Source organism: Formica exsecta, unplaced genomic scaffold (genome assembly GCF_003651465.1).
Source record: "Formica exsecta isolate Colony F162 unplaced genomic scaffold, ASM365146v1 scaffold363, whole genome shotgun sequence".
Lineage (NCBI taxonomy): Eukaryota > Metazoa > Arthropoda > Insecta > Hymenoptera > Formicidae > Formica > Formica exsecta.
Genome location: NW_021850877.1, coordinates 686511 through 704432, shown reverse-complemented (window position 1 = coordinate 704432; position 17922 = coordinate 686511). Strand labels below are relative to the sequence as shown.

At 36.3% G+C, this 17922-nt stretch overlaps 3 protein-coding genes across 4 annotated transcripts in view; 2 read left to right on the top strand and 1 right to left on the bottom strand.

The window, feature by feature from the left end:
• Window positions 1–55: 55 nt before the first annotated feature.
• On the bottom strand, window positions 56–3218 carry LOC115239077 (serine/threonine-protein kinase grp). Its single transcript, XM_029813417.1, has 7 exons — window positions 3157–3218; window positions 2635–2858; window positions 2204–2524; window positions 1420–1623; window positions 643–863; window positions 428–562; window positions 56–346 (listed from the first exon to the last, which is right to left on the bottom strand). The coding sequence occupies exons 1-7, from the start codon at window positions 3216–3218 to the stop codon at window positions 146–148; spliced, it is 1368 nt and encodes a 455-aa protein (XP_029669277.1). The 3' UTR covers window positions 56–145.
• An 830-nt stretch (window positions 3219–4048) lies between these two features.
• Window positions 4049–10642, top strand: LOC115239078 (CD9 antigen-like). Of its 2 annotated transcripts, none has more exons than XM_029813418.1 (4): window positions 4049–4550; window positions 6731–7054; window positions 7140–7412; window positions 7529–10642. In XM_029813418.1, exons 1-4 carry the CDS (start codon window positions 4488–4490, stop codon window positions 7679–7681), a joined length of 813 nt encoding a protein of 270 aa, XP_029669278.1. In that variant the 5' UTR covers window positions 4049–4487; the 3' UTR covers window positions 7682–10642. The 2 variants fall into 2 exon arrangements, with proteins under 2 accessions (XP_029669278.1, XP_029669279.1); XM_029813419.1 differs by having other exon boundaries at window positions 4054–4550; window positions 6743–7054.
• A 2216-nt stretch (window positions 10643–12858) lies between these two features.
• LOC115238940 overlaps window positions 12859–17922 on the top strand; it is a 7396-nt gene continuing 2332 nt past the window's right edge. The window contains 8 exon segments of the mRNA XM_029813145.1: window positions 12859–13347; window positions 14305–14699; window positions 14776–15092; window positions 15158–15528; window positions 15604–15856; window positions 16620–16758; window positions 17391–17532; window positions 17596–17922. Of these exon segments, the coding sequence (XP_029669005.1) occupies window positions 14442–14699; window positions 14776–15092; window positions 15158–15528; window positions 15604–15856; window positions 16620–16758; window positions 17391–17532; window positions 17596–17922 (1807 nt within the window). The 5' untranslated portion in view covers window positions 12859–13347; window positions 14305–14441.

The window sequence follows — 17922 nt, the reverse complement described above, 5'->3', positions numbered from 1 at the left end:
TAACAGACATACATAAAAATTTTTAGGAAAAGATATTAAAAATTTTTTCATAAAAAAATCTGAAAAATTTTATTATAAAAATATATAAAACAAAATACAAAATATTTTTTATTACATGATCCTATATCTATTATGTCTGTCACTGTTATTGATTCTTCGCACATGCCACAGAGCTCTTCAGAATAACGTCTTCCATTGCATATCTAATTTTAATGAATGTTCTTTTAAATTCTAAACCACATCCTTTAGACAAACGGAAATCGACTAGTACATTTCCATCCATTTCTATAAAATTAGCTTTAAAAACAAGCGGCATTTTTCGCCGATCTATCGTCGATATTGTGAGCTACAAATAATTTATTATGTCGTTATGTCTCTTTGTTGATGAATCAAGTTTATTTTTGTACTCTGTATCTTCCTTACTTACCACGCTAAACTCGTTAACACGATAAACATAATTTTCCTTCTCGCAATATCTTATTAATCTCTTTGCAATATCCTCGCATTCTATCTTAACAAAGAATCTAGTCATTCGGCGGACTAATCTTTGGAATGAATTTTGCTGCAAGTAGAATATAAAATTATAGGATTATTTATGCGAGATATATAACGCGATACGTTATTTAATAAAGTGTATTGTACCTGACTGGGCTGTGTAAGCACTTGTAATTGTGTACATAATAAAAGATCTTCCATATGAGCAGGTTGGGAAAATGAAAACGCTGGACGTTCATCTAAATTGAATTGAATTGTATTACCATTATCCGTTCGAGGGAATTCAGGTTGTGACAAGCAGACATTTCTTAAACTTTCGTCCTCTGTAGATGCCTGACTCAAATGACTTCGTGCATCTACTTCATCACCTATAAATTATGGATATTTTACTTATAACAATATCTTATGTAGGAAATGTAATATCTATCAAGATTTTGGATAAAATTATTAAATTCTTATATTTATACTATTTTACATAAAACTTAGCTATTTACATATACCAGTCTAGGAGTATATGCCAATGCTCTCTGCTTTGGTAATCTAGCTTTATGATGCTTGATTAAACTCATAGAGCTGTATTACCAAAGAAAAGGCAAGAGCTTCATTGATGATAAGACCATATTATGGTATACTTTCTGTGTATGCGTGTGTGATGTGCACCTAATTAATTAACATAAAGTAACTTACACAGAAAAGAAGCACAGTTAAGACACAGATAAGAATTCGTTGTATGCAGTATCCACTAAATTAGGTACCGAGTTACTTTGAGTAATTTTATTAATACTCAGAGTCACTCAGTACCTGACTAAGTAAATACTATCCTGTGGTCTCCATAAATATTAGTCTTCCGTAGATATTAACAAAGATACACCTATGCTAGATATTTTAAACATCTTTCTAAAAGTACTGATCTAAAAAAGCTACCTTTAATAAAGCTCGTGACAAACCATCTGTGTTGTTTAATGTCTGATATTTTGTATCTCGCCGATGGCGAATCCACAAGAATTTTTCTGATTAATGATAATGACGAATTGTCCAGTTTTTTCCATGGTGTGAGAGACATATATTTCCGTTCTTTCCACGCAACATATTCAGGACATTCTGCCAAAGGCTGATCCCACGGCAGTTCTATATTTCAGACATGGACCAGTTAAAAACTGAGAAATGTAAATTAGATATTAGATATTTTAATAGATTTTACATTTGAAGGCACATTGACTTTTATGTTACAATCATATACTTGTAATTGTAAAATAATAATAACAAATTCCAACTTTGGATAACTTTATCAAAATAAATTAATTACATATAATTGTAATAAATCTAGAGATTTAAAGAATAATATCAAAGTCATAAATAGCCTTCATTATTTTTTTTTTTTTTTTTCATACAGGATGTTTCAAAAATAAGTAACAAAATTTCTTATTTTACTCCATATTTACTGAAATTTAATATATTGATTCTATTTCAAAGTTGATTTGTTTGGTTATACATACTATTAGTATTTACTTTTATCAAAAAAATATACCTTGATTGGACAAACTCCATAGTAAACATAAAGTGTTTATATCTCAGAAAGGAAGCGTTTCCAAATCATATTTATATGACCTTCTCTTATACTTAAAACAAATAGAATACACTCCTAAAGTTTGGTTATCTATTCCTAAAACACTCTGTATATTCATGTAGTTTTATAAAGGAAATTTACCTCCAGCCAGTAAAGCCACAAGGATAATTCCACAAGACCATACATCCGCAGGTTCTGCATGATACGGTCTTACTAGCACCTCTGGCGCGACATAAGGTAATGTTCCACATTTTTTTTCCAATAAACGTTCTTTCCCTTGCATACGAAATATTGTTGCTAATCCAAAGTCACTTATCTTTAAATTATCATTATCATCTAAAAGTAGATTCTCTGGTTTAAGATCTCTATGCGCAACTCCTCGACTATGTAGATACTCTACTCCAGAAATTAATTGTCTGAAATACTTCTGTGCTTCCCATATTGGCATACCGATATCAGGTTCTGTAAAGATTATATTCAACTTTTTATATATCTCTTTATACACTAAAATATTTCACAAAATAATTTGTACATTGTTTATTTTACATCATCAATTTTTTATTAAATCTTACCGATCCTGTCAAATAACTCTCCACCTGAAGCATACTGCAAAAATATATATTCCATATTAGGCTCACTGCGCTTTCCAAAATACTGTATAATATTAGGATTTGACATCATACGATGAATAGCGGTTTCCTTGCGAACTGTTTGACTTGCATCTGGATGTTTCTCTATGTCAATCATTTTCATAGCAACAACTTCACCTGTAGATTTGTTTATGACTAGTTTGACCCTGCAATTAGTCACATGGAGTAAATTATAATTACACATACACAATATTTTATAATTCTAAATAACACATTTTTCTAACTAAATATATAAACTCTTGTTGCCTGTAAAAATCCTGAGATTAAAAAAAAGTGGTATTAAGTTGACTAAACCTTTTTATTAACAACCACATGACGCGAATATCGGAACACATCTAACTCGAACAATGAGAACAATGGATCTCATTCGAGAATCGCAAACATATTCTTCACGAAACAAAGTACAAATATAAAAATTAATGCATAAAATAAGAAGACACTTACTCGCCGTAGGCTCCTTCGCCCAAGGTATGGCCAAAAAACCAGCCGTCCACGAACTCGATCATTTCGGCATGCCTTTCTTTATTCGACGCGACGAAACGTTCACGGGTCGCTCGGGCTCGCTGCGCAAAATAATTGCGTATTTCGTGTAAGGGACGATCTTAATCGTCGCCCCGAGAAAGGTGAATCCGCGAAATCGAAAATGCGTCGGATGCGCCGAGTCACGTCGCGGAAAGGACACCACCGCGCGCGCGAGAGCGAGTCGACAGTATGTAACGGCCGACAGGATATTCAAAGCACGTGGTTACAGCGGGTTACATGGAGGAGTCGTGTCGCGCGACTTCAACGAAAGCCGGCACGGCGCGAAAATTATCATCGCGCTCTCCCGCCAATTTATCATCGCGCGCGACACTACGGAACGATACGCGTATAATTGACAATATAATCGCGTTAACAAAAGCCCCCGAAAATTTATACGTTTCTTCCGGAACCCACGAAAATTCGCGCAACTCCGGACCACGCGACACAGAGAAAGAGAGAGAAGGAATGATGGATCGAGCGCTGTCGCTAGTCGCTACTCTCGATACATTAAGTCTGCTTCGCAATTCAAATTTACGGTCATATTGAAAACGCTTTTTGTGTTAGATTGGAGAGAGGATAATTTATCGATCGTCGATATTTTCTCTCAACACTCTTGTTCATTGAACACGTCAAAATCTTAATACATAATTTTGTTTTTCTTTGTCGATTTCTGTAAAATCCTTTTCCTTCCTCATTTATTGCATAATGTATAGATATTTACCGCATTATTAAATTTCGTATGTTTTTCGTATCAATATTATCGCATACTTAATGATCTTACGTTTGTTTTTCGCAGCCGCACATGCCCATCTAGCAATCTCTTTGGTCTATGACAGCGCCAACAGCGCTCGACAGTCGTTCTGCTCAGTGACAATCTGGCGTCTGCTCCAGTGTATTGTGATTGTCGTTTGTAAAAAGCTGATAAAATCTTGCGAGCGTCGCGTGACTTTTATCGGTTAAAAGTGAACGGTCGCATCGGCACCGATAACATCGCGCTGTTCTTTGTCATCGACTCGAAGAAACGCCGGAAGCGGAGCGTATCCGTTAAATCGGAGCACATCTGCGAGAAAGCGGAGGAGGAACGCGCGTCCCTCCGCTCACAGACGCATCTCTCGGAAGGACGGTGCGATCTCCCGCTGGCACTTGGCGTCGACGCGCGAATCGGATCGCACGAATCCGTCGTCGCGTGATCTCGTCCTTTCTCCCTTTTACCCTTCGCTGCGTGAGAATTTCGACGAAGAGAGAGAAACAAAATGGGAACGTTTTGCTACAACTTCGGCAAGTACGCGCTGGTGGCCGTGAGCTTCGTATTTTTGGTGAGTCCCTCTCGCGTCTCTCTCTTTCTCTCTCTGTCTGTCAAATCAATACGCGCGCGTTTTCCCTCCACCCGCGGGCCATTTAATTCACCGGTACGTACCTTGTCGAACGCACGTTTTTTCTCTTCAGCGAGCAGACGACTTTCTCAAGTTTCTGTTTTATAAATTATATATTATTTACTGTAGAGAAAGAGAGAAAGAGAGAGAGAGAGAGAGAGAGTATATAAATTTTAATTAAAAATTAGATCGTGCGAAACTTTTTGCTTTTCTTGTAGCTCGCAATCGTTATCAGCGATACCCTTTCGCTTATATTTTGATTCGATGTTAATTTTATGATGCGCGATGCTGGTGATTCGTTTACACTGTCTGCAAATGAGAAGCATTCACGGTTGGATTAATTATTGAATTCTTCTCGTCGCGATAGAAAAATTAAATTTTATTATCCATTCCGTTAGAATTTTATTGTTAAAAAAGAGGGAGAAGAGATTTATTTTCTATGAACGAATACAAGATTACGAATGCGAATTGCGCGGGGGCGATTGCGTCCGAGACCGAAATATCGATGATGACTTAAAGTGCAGGCCAAAAGTATAAAACGTGGACCGAAGAATCGTGGAAAAGACGTAAGAGACCTTGGAATAATATGCGCGTAATTTTCAACGAGATGAACAAGTATTAACTTAACACTAATAACACGAGCTCTTTCCTTTATTAGCTCTCTGAACGCGTTCGTCGCGCGCGGACAAACGTAAAAAAAATCCAGACATATGTAATTACGAAATATTCATCTTGGATAAATGCGTGTTTAAATATAGTTTTGTAGACTCAAAGAGAGAGAAGGAGCACGTTCCTCCTACGAACTTTCGTCCCACGTCGCGGCCCCGTTTCCTTTTTCCTCCTCTTCGTATCTCTCTCCTCTTTCATCTCCCTTTGTTACGAGTATCGCAGCGAAAAAGAGCGTCTTTTAATTGTATCTGGAAGTATACGTAGTATTTCGTCACAGATTTATCATGATGAAATTATGACAACTCGAAAAGAGAAACGATTGTTGACATTTCAGATTCAAGTCACTCCGATCACTATTAGCTCTGATATTAGCTCGTTGGAATCCGTCTGATTCACCGAATCACTTTTAGTTGTTGTGTGCACGCTCTTACATCAACTCCTCTCGCATATAGACTCGCGATGAATAAAAAGTAAGATACAGGAAGTCTTTTCAAGCTACACGCTTATGCAACTGTCGTTATACATAAATTGAAAGTTATCGCGTTTAGTAAAGTTAGCATTTTCTCTTAAAATAAAAATAATAGAGATTCTTCTCACATGTTTTCAATTACAAATAAATATTTCAGAAAACAAATTTAAAAAGATATCGCATATATATTTAAGAAACGTGTATCTTCGAGATTCCTACCGTTTATTTCTTCGCATAAGCGGAAATTTGATACGCGCGAAAATATCGAAATTCGCGATTCAGCAATTTCTTCAAAGTTACGTATATCAATATATTTTTGCGATTAATACATTTCTTCAATCTTATCTTCTCGCAAATAAAGACCGTATATTGTTCCCATTTGCCGTGAGAAAAACATTCTTGATTCCAACAATTCTTAACTCTCTTACTTGCAGAGAGGATTCTCGTCTACAAATATTTGACTTTACCGAGATTCCGCGTATTAACATATATTTTCATTCCTATTCATTTACATAAGCTAATTGACTAATGTACTAGTACTTGAAAAAGCGGGTTACTTTGAACGTTAACAATCTCTTTTGAGACATGAACTCGGTATCCGGTGAAACGCGTTTTAAGACGCGACGCGTACACAGGAAACCCCATAAAAATCCACGTGCTTAAATGGAGGCTCCGCCACATCTGGCGGACAGACTGTTCCATTGTAAATGTTGCGTCCTCCCTTGTCCTGCTCTGTGTTGGATTTGGTTTGTTAAAGTGGCTCGTTAGCTTTCGTCTCATCCTGCTGGGATCGTGCGTACTTGAAAAGTTGTACCCTTTGTACTACAGCGTTTCATTGTAAAAGAACCGTCGCGCGAATTCGAGTTTCCCAGAGATAAATTATGAATAAAATTTTATCCAAGCAAAAAAAGAGCGGTAGAGTATAAGAGTATATTTTTCTAATAGATATATATATATATTATTATTAAGCGAAATACATTTACAGATACTTTTACAGATTATCGCGATAGCGGTGATAGTCCTGGCAACATGGATGCTAACGGACAAAACATTCTTGGTGTCGATTGCTCAAGAAGGCAACAATTACGATGTGGGTCTGTATATCCTGCTCGCCGCTGGTGTCCTCATGTTCATCGTCGCCTTCCTAGGCTGCTGCGGTGCTTTAAAGCACTCTCGCTGTAGTCTAATCGCGTTCTTCGTCATCATGCTCGTCGTTATCGTCGCGCAAATTGCTTTCGCAGTCTGGCTTTACGCTCACAGCGATCGTCTAGACGAACTATTGAGATCTTCCGTGATAAACACTGTTAAGGTAATTTTTCGTCCTGTAATTATTCGATTTATAATTAATCGTATATTAGGAACATACATAAACAGATGTTGCATTATCTTTGTAGCACGAATATGGCACGGTAGAATGTCGTACGCAAATCATGGACGCGATTCAATCCGGTCTTGAATGCTGCGGAGCCACTGGACCTGCGGATTGGGCCGGTAGCAAGTACGCGAGCAAGGATCCCTCTCTTCCAATTAGTTTGACTGTCTCTAGCGATGCCAACAACATATTCAAAGTACCAGAATCATGTTGCAGAGATATAGGGAGTACTATCTGTGATGAGGGACGCAACATGAAAATTGCCGGAGTTGCGAGCCCTGCGATCTACAGCGAGGTAACGCTTACTTTTATATTTCTAATAATTTTATATCTGTTGCATAATGTTCTACACGCATATATTGCATTAAACACCTATAAAGTATGATAAGATGAAAACATTTTTTATTACAGGGATGCACGCAAAAATTGGTGGACACGCTGAAAGGTCAAACTTATCACGTTATGATTATGGCAATACTGGTTCTGATCGTAGAAATCTTTGGTTTGATACTCGCTTTAATTTGTTGCTGCGAAGGCGGTGCGTCGGACAGATACAAAGCTTAAACTGATGTATCGTATATATCACGTAAGAATCTCTGTCTTGCTGAATTCCCTCCCATGTCCCAGTAATGCCGTACGGAGAATATCGAAATTTCATTTTTCCGTGCCAATATGTTTTACATTTGATCATACCGGGTGGCCGAAATAGTCTCCTAATTGTTACAAAATATGTTGGATAACTATTTCATAGACTGTATCATCATCTTGTGCGAATTGGTACGCGTTATTTTGGGACCAAATCAAGATCTTATATATATATACATATATAATATGATAGCATCATTTTATAATTTTATTTCTTTGTAAATAACTTGATATTGATGCATTTTACAATATTGATCTACAATTTATCTTTATAACGTAAGAAATAATTCATACCAGCATGAATAATATAATATATCGAATTTTTGATTTATTTATCTTAAAAGGATACAAAGATAAATTGTGCACACAGGTATCTTTTTTAAATTGAAATATAATTATATGTATGTAATCTTTATTGAGACATGTACATAAAATTCAAAGAAAGATTATATCCGTGCAAGAAATTGAGGCTATTGGATAAAAGATAAGGCAAAATTAATGAAATATTTGCATTAATTTGAATAGGCTTATACTATTTGATTTAAATTGGTGCAAATATAATCATTTGAGATAAGTGTATATAAGTCATTCAAAAAAGATTTTTGAGAGCAACAGCAGTACTGCAGAAAAAAGTCTGATTAGATAAATGCTTCCTAAACATTTTAAATATCGGTTACATTTACTTCCACGATATTATCGAATTTTAATATTATCTCAGTCCTTCTCAATCCTTCATCTACACATCTGTATATCTTTTATATATATATATATATGCCGATATAATATATATACTCAAGAAGAGAATCTTGATTTTTTTGCGCGCAAAAGACAAATTAATTGAAGAACGCAAATTTAATGTTTGAATGAGAACATTTTATATTCGGTTTTTCCGATTACTGCCAAAATAAGAATGCTCTTCTATTATATACAGATATATATCTTTTCTAGTTTAAAGACTTATATATATATATATATATAAGCATTTAATATATATCTTTCACAAGGTACCTACAAATCAGTTAGGTTTTCTTTGGGCCAAAGTAGTAAACCAAACTAGCGCATTGCGTTGATATATAAAGTGAAAATTGTATTTTAAAGTGAAAATCGCATAATATGAAGGAAATATTATAGAAATATTATTTCTACGACAAAAAGCACACATATTTTGTTGTATCTGATATATTTATCTTACTAGCTTGTGTTTAATATTTTAAACAATATTAAACTGCATTATTATAAGTTCTAATTTTATCTCATTTAATCGCCAATAAATTAAAAGCTGTGTTTTTATTTAACTAATCTTACTCAACTATAGTTTTTAATAATCTGAGTACAGAAATCTCACATTAAAAGATATTAAATTAATAATGTATATCGATCCTCATGTCTTACATTTGTTAATGTTCTCGACGCTTAATCTCGTAAATCAAAATGAATGAAAAAACATCAACATACTTACGATATCATCAGTAGCTCCTGATGTACTTTAATCTGCAGCGCAATCGTTATAGTATCTAGTCTATATAGAAATGATTAATATTAATGTATCAATTTACTTGCTTTGTCTCATGATATATGTTATATTTTATATATATTATTTTTTATATGTATACATATATTAATAACGCGATTATATTTATATATGTTCTATGAAATATAGCAGTAACCGTTACCGCCAGTTTTTTAAAAAGTACTGCTTATTCCTCTGTTTACATGAGTAGTAATGTGTCCAATTTTTAATTGTAAATTGTATTAATTGCAGCTGATATTATTGTACCGAAAACATTGTCTTTCAGGCAGCGTTTTATTAAAATATCAATATTTTTATACCATTATATAATAAGAGTCTAAATAGTCTTCGAATCTTTGTGTCATATTTGATATGCTATATCTATATAATATATGTGCTCTTTCTTAATTTCATTTTTATTAATAAACGTTTGACTGATTACATGCAATGATTTAAAGGTGCATTGTATATTATAAAAATTAAAATATACATTTGAATGTTTAATGTACATTATATAATTATTTATAATGTACGCATTATTGTAATTAAGATTTTTGCCAAGTGTTGATTATAAAAAATTGAGCAACAATCTAAAAATTTTTGGTTTGAATTTAAGTTTTTGGTCATCCTAATAATTGTCGCGAGCGAAAATCCAAAGAGGTGATTAAATTAGAGGTTGCTAAAATTCGCGATCAAATCAATTGTTAAATCATTGTGACTCGATATATATTCGCCGTTTAAATAAATCATAAATAATTCTATAGTAGGCAACGAAATTATCGATGTTATATAAAAAAATTTTAACACAAAGTGTAATTGTTGTTTGTATGTAAAAAAATACGAAACGGCGTGTAATAGCAATACATATTTTGACTAAAGATCGTACAGTACTCTTTCGATTCTGTATTAATACTCGTATATACGCACATACACGCACAAATACGTACATACGCATGTACTACAAATTTTTTCTTTACAGATTTCTGATCAGAGTATTCTATTATCGATTATTTTGCAAGTTTATATGTTTCAACGCGAATCGTATATTTGTACACATCACATTTAAATGTTGTCTGCCGTTTAATATAAGAGATAAAAATATTAAATAAATCTATAAATGTAAAATTATATTGCACTTGCGCGTGCAAGAATAAAACGTAAGATTCCGATTGTAACGATTAAAAGTTTATTTGCGCTTTCGCTGTTATTATACATCGTGAAATTGAAACAATTGTATTCCACGAATGAACTTCCATTTTCCATACAGCATATATGCCGTTCTCTAAATAAAGATACTACCTTTATGATAGTGTTTAATTATGATTTAATGTAAAGAATGGCGAATAAAACATTTAACGGATATCCGACTATTTCTCAAGTTGTCTAATTGTTTATCAGAGTTTGTCCTTTTCTTCGCTTGAAGCTTGAATTCTTTATAGAATATAAGAACATTATGGACATATTTCATATATATTTATATATATCGAATTTCATAATATATATAGATAAATATATATGGATTTTTTCTCCTTAGATGTTTTTATAACTTATACAGCAATTATTTGTAAAAATTAAGAAATGTTTTATAAGAACAATTAATATTTAGATAATAATTTTCACTATACTGTAAATGAGAAAAGAAAATAATGTTGGAGTTTTTAAAATTTCAAATTTGAAGTTTTTATTTGTATTATCTCTCTTGCCTATCATGTTCCCGCTATCTCAGAATTGAAATTTGTAAGTATCGGCGGAAAGCTAAAAGTTGGCCCTACAGGGAGAGTTTTTTAGCGGGTGCGAGTCCCGCATACCCCACCGGGCCGGCCGGTGGGGATGCATAATGCATTTTTCTCTTCCTTCGTAAAAAAAAAAAAAAAAAAAACCTTTATACATTTTGAAGCTTCAAATTTTTGCGCTTTTTGAAATTTTAATATTTGCCACCTCTTTGCTGATTATATTCTCCTGATACTTTTGCGGATCTCAAAACTTCAAATTTTTGCGTTTTTAAAATTTTGATTTGCGCCATCCCCTTGCTGATTATGTTCTCCTGATACTTTTGCGAATTCCGAAACTTCAAATTTTTGCGCTTTTTAAAATTTTGATTTGCGCCATCTCCTTGCCGATTATGTTCTCCTGATACTTTTGCAAAATTCGAAACTTCAAATTTTTGCGCTTTGTAAAATTTTCGATTTGTGCTACCTACCTACCTCCTTGCTGATTATGTTCTCCTGATACTTTTGCGAATTTCGAAACTTCAAATTTCTGCGTTTTTTAAAATTTTCGATTTGTGCCACCTACCTCCTTGCTGATTATGTTCTCCTGATACTTTTGCAAATTTCGAAACCAAATTTCTGCGCTTTTTAAAATTTTCGATTTATGCCACCTACCTCCTTGCTGATTATGTTCTCCTGATACTTTTGCGAATTCCGAAACTTCACATTTTTGCGCTTTTAAAAATTTTGATTTGCGCCATCTCCTTACTGATTATGTTCTGTTGATATTTTTGCGAATTTTGAAACTTCAAATTTTTGCGCTTTTTAAAATTTCGATTTGTGCTACCTACCTCCTTGCTGATTATGTTCTCCTGATACTTTTGCGAATTTCGAAACTTTAAATTTTTGCGCTTTTTAAAATTTTGATTTGTGCCACCTCCTTGCTGAATATATTCTCCTGATACTTTTGCGAATTCCGAAACTTCAATTTTTCGCAGTTCTTTGAATTTTAATTCATGCCACCTCTTTGCTGATTATATTTTCCTGATACTTGAGTTAAAGAAACGCAGTTTCAGAAATTCCAAGAACGAAAAATAGGCAACAAAGTATTACAAAAATATATAATTAACAAAGAGGTATGTGTGGCACAACAAGTTGGGAATGGATGGGTAGGTTGATTCAGAAAACGTATGTGTTTTGTATTAATAATACAGTTTATTAGATTTTTAAAAATTACAAAATATATTTTACAAAGTATTATCGAGATTCTCTTATATATATGCAACATTGTACATAACTCTTTTCCATTTTACGTTTTATCATCAAACAATAAAATAAAATTATTATGGAAACAAAAATAGTGTTCGAAACTCTTAGAAAATACATTGACCCCTATTGGATATCGCAATATATGTAAAATAAAGACAATCTCGTTACGTAATGTGCATTGAACACTAAATAGGATCAAATTATAAGCCTAATATGGACGTAACAGATGCCAATTTACTAGTAATTTCTGATATGAATGAATCTGTTGCCAATCTGTTGGCATATTCCGCGCATTTTGCTTACTGGGATTAATAAGAATAAAATACTTTTTTTTACAAAAACTGCATGCATGTTTTATTATATGAAGTATGATTTACAAATGTCAAACGAGGAAAATGTTTAAATTGTGATACGATGAAAATAAAAATAGGCTATAAAAAAGTAATATTTAATAAAAATAGAGTAATAATTAATAAAAATATAATAATAGAGAGAGATAATTTAATAAAAGTCTCTGTAATGTGAAATAATTCCAAAATTGAATTTTTCATCGAACCTCATTTGAATTATATTTTACATAGTTGACGCTACACAATACGCACTTCTAATCGCGAGTCCTCATCCAGTGAACACGTTGCAAGTCGTTAATAACGATGAGCTCCAAGCAGAACGAACGAAACGAGCAAGCGTGCGATCGACTGCGAAAAGGAAGAAGAAAAAGAAAGGAAAGATCGGAAGGAGGCGATCACACAAGGAGAGCGAGAAAGCGTAGGGAACGAGGAGTAATGGGAAAAAACGTTGGAGGAGGGGGCCGGTTTGCATGCACCTGGGGGCCCGCAAAGGGGCCCAGGAGGAGGGGAGCGGGACCGCAGGTGCGGTCGGGATGAAGCACGGCCGAGCAATGCTGTGCGGTCCGTCGTGGCGCGGAGAACAGGAGCGTCCGCTTCCTGTCCTTCCTCTTCTCCGAGAATCCGCCGTTTTGCATGTTACACCGCATTTCGCCGCTTCCGAAAGTGCTACGCACGGGACGATCGCGTGGGACGACGATCTCTTTTTCCTGGAGTCCGAAAATTTTTGGTGCGAGTTACCGAAACGAGGTGTGTGCTTCTGGTCGGTGTTGTTCGCAGGACAGATCTCTCTTTCTCTCTTTCGTAACGTGAAATGCACAATTCGACGGTGTACTCCCTGTTTCGGAGCATACGGGGATCCACGAGTTTCTTTTTTCCTTCGGCATGCGGGAGGAATAATAAATGAGATCTTTCAATACTTAGAAATTTCCTGCACGGCTTAGTAGATGATGAAATTTGAAGCGCGCAGAGCGGAGCGTGTAATCAGATATCGAATAAATAAACGCGTGCTTGACTAATTATATCAAAACGAAATTTTTTTATAAAGTGATACCATCGCGATACAAGCACGAAATTTTTACGCTTTATTAATTAATTAATAGGGATGCCGATTGAAGGAGGAAAACCGTTGGTTTTATTTAAAACTCGGAAAATAAAGTTGATTGACCGTTTGCTTTCTACGTCTGCCTTCATTTGTGATTATCAATCACAGCCGTAATTTTAATGTGTTTTTTGTCAATGCCAACGCTGCCAAGTGTAACCGTGCCACGGTCACATATCACGCTGCGTAATCGCACGCGTGATATATTTCATGTCGTCTGTATAATATCCAAAAGAGTCTAGCGCGAAGGCGGTTTTCCTCTTGCTCGACATCACCTATCGCGTGGGTGAGCCAGTTTAATATTTTTTTTTTTCCGCGTCGAAGATATGATTGAACGACCTACTTCGAAATTAAAACTTTAAATTGCCGATAGATACAACGGCGCAACGTCGGAGTGCAATCGCGTGAATTTATGATCTAAGTATCATCTCTGTTTAACTATTGAGCTGTTCAAACGTGAAGCGATTAGAATTGCTTGCGAGTCTTGCTTGTATCGATCATATTAGATATAAAAAGGAGGCCCCTTCCTTCGTTTTTTCTTACTCATTTTAAAATAGCTAGTTCGACGATTGCACGTATGACTCTATATGAATTTATATTTATAGATAAAGAGCGTGATATGCGTGAAGATCTTCTTGACTGATAAATCCCGAGCGGCACACTCAGTCGAATGTTCATAAATGTAAGCCCGAAATCACTCCGAACCCGTGAGACCGTCTGAACGTCATCGTCAACAGCCACGATGAGAACCATCCTTCTTTGTTCGATATTTTTACTCATATCTGTGTCGATCGCCGGATCGATCAACGACTGCAACGATCCGAATTTTCACTCTCTGGAGACGTCGGAATCATCCAGGATCGAGTGCGGCCCGGCTTTTAAAAATCGCTGTCATTGTCTGAGAACGTGCTACGACGGCCATCATCAGTACGTCGTGAATTGCACGAACGCAGGCTTCCATGATACGTCTCCTCTGGCGCATCTTCCCAACGACACGCAAGTGCGTAGCGTAGATAAGATTAAGGAGACGTGATATACATGGCGTAACGTTGTATTTTTTTTTTTCGACTTATTAGGTGCTTATCTTTACGGGAAATGAGCTGCAGGAACTGCCGTGGAACGTGTTTGGCACTCTGGACAGCCTGCCGTATCTGAGAGTGATCGATATGTCGAACAACAAGATACGCGAAATCCGCGGCAAGGCCTATCACCACGTGCAACACGTGGAGCGTCTCATACTCGACTTCAACGAGCTCTCGTTGGACCCCGCGAGAAGCCATCCGAGAGTGTTCTCCAATTTCGTCTCCCTTCTGGAGCTGCATCTAACCGACGCTTTCGAGGACGGCCCACCGAGGAATCTGGCGTCGACGCTTCACGACATCTTCGTCAATAGGTGAAAAAGAGAGAAAAAGAAAATGTAAAAGAAAATGTAATATTTTTTCTAATTTATTTTTTTAGTAATCTCACGAAATTGATAAAACTTCACTTGGAGCAAAACGAGATCTCGGAGTTTCGAGACGCCAACGTATTCTGCGATCTACCGAATCTCCTGGATCTCTATCTCGGCGATAACGCTCTGAGTGCGCTTCACTTTAATCTGTCGTGTCTACATAATCTGCGCTTCTTGGATCTTCGACGAAATAAATTCACGAGGGTCCTCGAGCGCGATCTCCATATCATGGACAATCTCGCTAAGCACGATCGGTCTGTGACCGTGGACTTTACCGGTAATCCTTTCGAGTGTTCCTGCAAGCTCAATCCGTTCATCAAATGGATAAAAAAGACGAGGGTGTTCGTTCGAAACAAGGCTAGCTTACAGTGCTACGAAGGTACTTTCGAATATTAATTTTTTTTTTTTTTACATACGGAGGATCGAAATTTACATTCTTCTGCTTTTTTATTAGGAAATACAAGTCACGACTTTCACGAAACGAAGGATTGCACACCGAAATTGTTAGGTTCCACCCGACGAGGAACAACCGTGATACTTTGCTTCCTCTCGATGGTGCTGATCGCCCTAGTATGCGCTCTGGTCTATCTACAACGGACGAAACTCCAGAAGAAGATCGAGCCGGTGCTCGATTCAGTCAGCAAGAGAGTGCGATACACCTCGATAGCGAGTGGCGATGCTCGCGAAGATGTATAAAAGGAAAACTTGTATTTGAAATAAAACATTTTCATTTCGTGAAGAGACGAGTTCGCGAACTCGTTTATCCGTCCCATCCAATCTTGAGATTAAAAGCAATGGACGAGTTAAAGATCGCAACGTGCTTTACGCGAAAAAAACTTTGTACAATGTTTTCGATCGTAACCTCATCGATATCACGTCATTTTATGCTAAATTAAGCAATTCGTGTATCGCTATGTACCGTTCGACGTTATACGCGTTCGCAGCTGTGCGTGAAATTAGATGACGTATTTTTAGATATTACATAAAGTCACCGAGTGCGATATTATAAAAAAAAATTGTAATTAATATCATGGCATTTTACTTAATTTTACGATGTATAATCTGTTTATAAATAAATGTTATTTATTACTATTCTCTCTTTCTCTCTCCCTTGAAACTATTATTTCAGCGTCTCATAGATAGATAATGTTTATATCAGCACATTAGTAGATAAATTTTTGTAGCAAATAACGGATTAATCAAGCGCGAATTAAATTCCTGGGATGTGCGTAGGTGTTAAGGTCCAGCAAGTGCGACCAACACGATTTTGCCTTCTTATCATCGGCTATCGGTGCGACGACACCTTAGCCAAGATTAGATACCGTGCACATTTACAGAGTACACTTCAAGCTGCCTTAATGACTGCTATTTGTTCGAAACAGCAAAGAGTGTAGCGTTTAAGAATTTTCTATCGCTTTCATCATTACCATTTTTCGCACGAGTTTGTATTGAGCTTCGCCTGTTGTCTAGCACAAACGCAACCGGGAAAATGTCGCTCGTCGGGCGACTTCATCTCGACGAGGTTGTCAGTTCGTTCCCGGAGCTCGGACCAACAGCTCCAGATGGTGGCTACTCGTGGTTCGTTCTCCTCGGTGTTGTCTTCATTCAGGTTCGATTTAATCAACGAGAATACTTCAGTGATTACGGAAGTTGTGTTTTCATTAATTGTTAGACATTAGATCTCATAATCCTATTCATTCAGCATATATAAAAATCAGCTCTTGTCCTTCTTTGTTAATGTTATAAAAGCAATGAGATAAAATTAATTATCAAAAACGGAAATGTGAACGATCAGTATTCGATGCGATACAGGGTATTCAGAGATATATGCTCAATTTATTATCAAAATATGTTTTGTTATCTTTTCTCTTTGTTCATACGCACAAGCTATGACGCGTTTAATAAAATACGCCAAAAACATTGAGGATATAAGATAATTTTGTTCCAGGTGTGTTTGCGACATAAGCTCGCCGATACGAAGAACGCGCGCGTCCGACCGAATCAAACTCTATGATCTTTCATATTATTATATACGATACATAAATATTCAAATAATTGCGTAAATGTCTGTAATTATTTCGGTGGGTGAGTACATAATCCTTGATACTATTGTGCCTATATTTCTCGACGCCCTGTATAACAATCCATTAAATCACAATGCATTGAAAATATTAAAAAATATTTTCATAAAATATAAATATGTATATAAACACTGATGTGTATATAACACATAACTTACAGATAACCGTGCCTAGTGTCCTGTCGATGTACGGCATAGTGCTGGGATATTTAACGACGAACAACGCATTATTCTACTTCGACTTGTGGAGCGCGAAAATCATCCTGACGCCGATATTGTTCGTCGCCTTCTGGAGTCTGGCAGGTACTTATATTTAACGTACAGTTCATCTGTGTTTCAACTCTATTCTCGCTCACGATCTTTTAGACCCATGGACCAAAACGATCACAGATTTGGCATCGATACCACGGCTGGTCGGTCTGATCGGCGTGACTCTCCTCACCACAGGCGTCATAGCTTCCGGATACTTGGCGACCGGCGGTGCGGGCGCGTATTTGGCTAGTTTGAGTGCCGGGGCGGTGATGGGCGTAGGAGCAAGTTTCGTGATCGTGGAGAGCGAGACTGTGCTGCGGAAGCACTTCAGAGTCAGGTTGCCGCTGGTGCTGATGCTGAAGAACGTAGCCGCTTCCGTTGGCTTCACGATCGTGCCGGCACTCACACACTTCTTACTCGTGGGAACCGGACTGAAGAGCG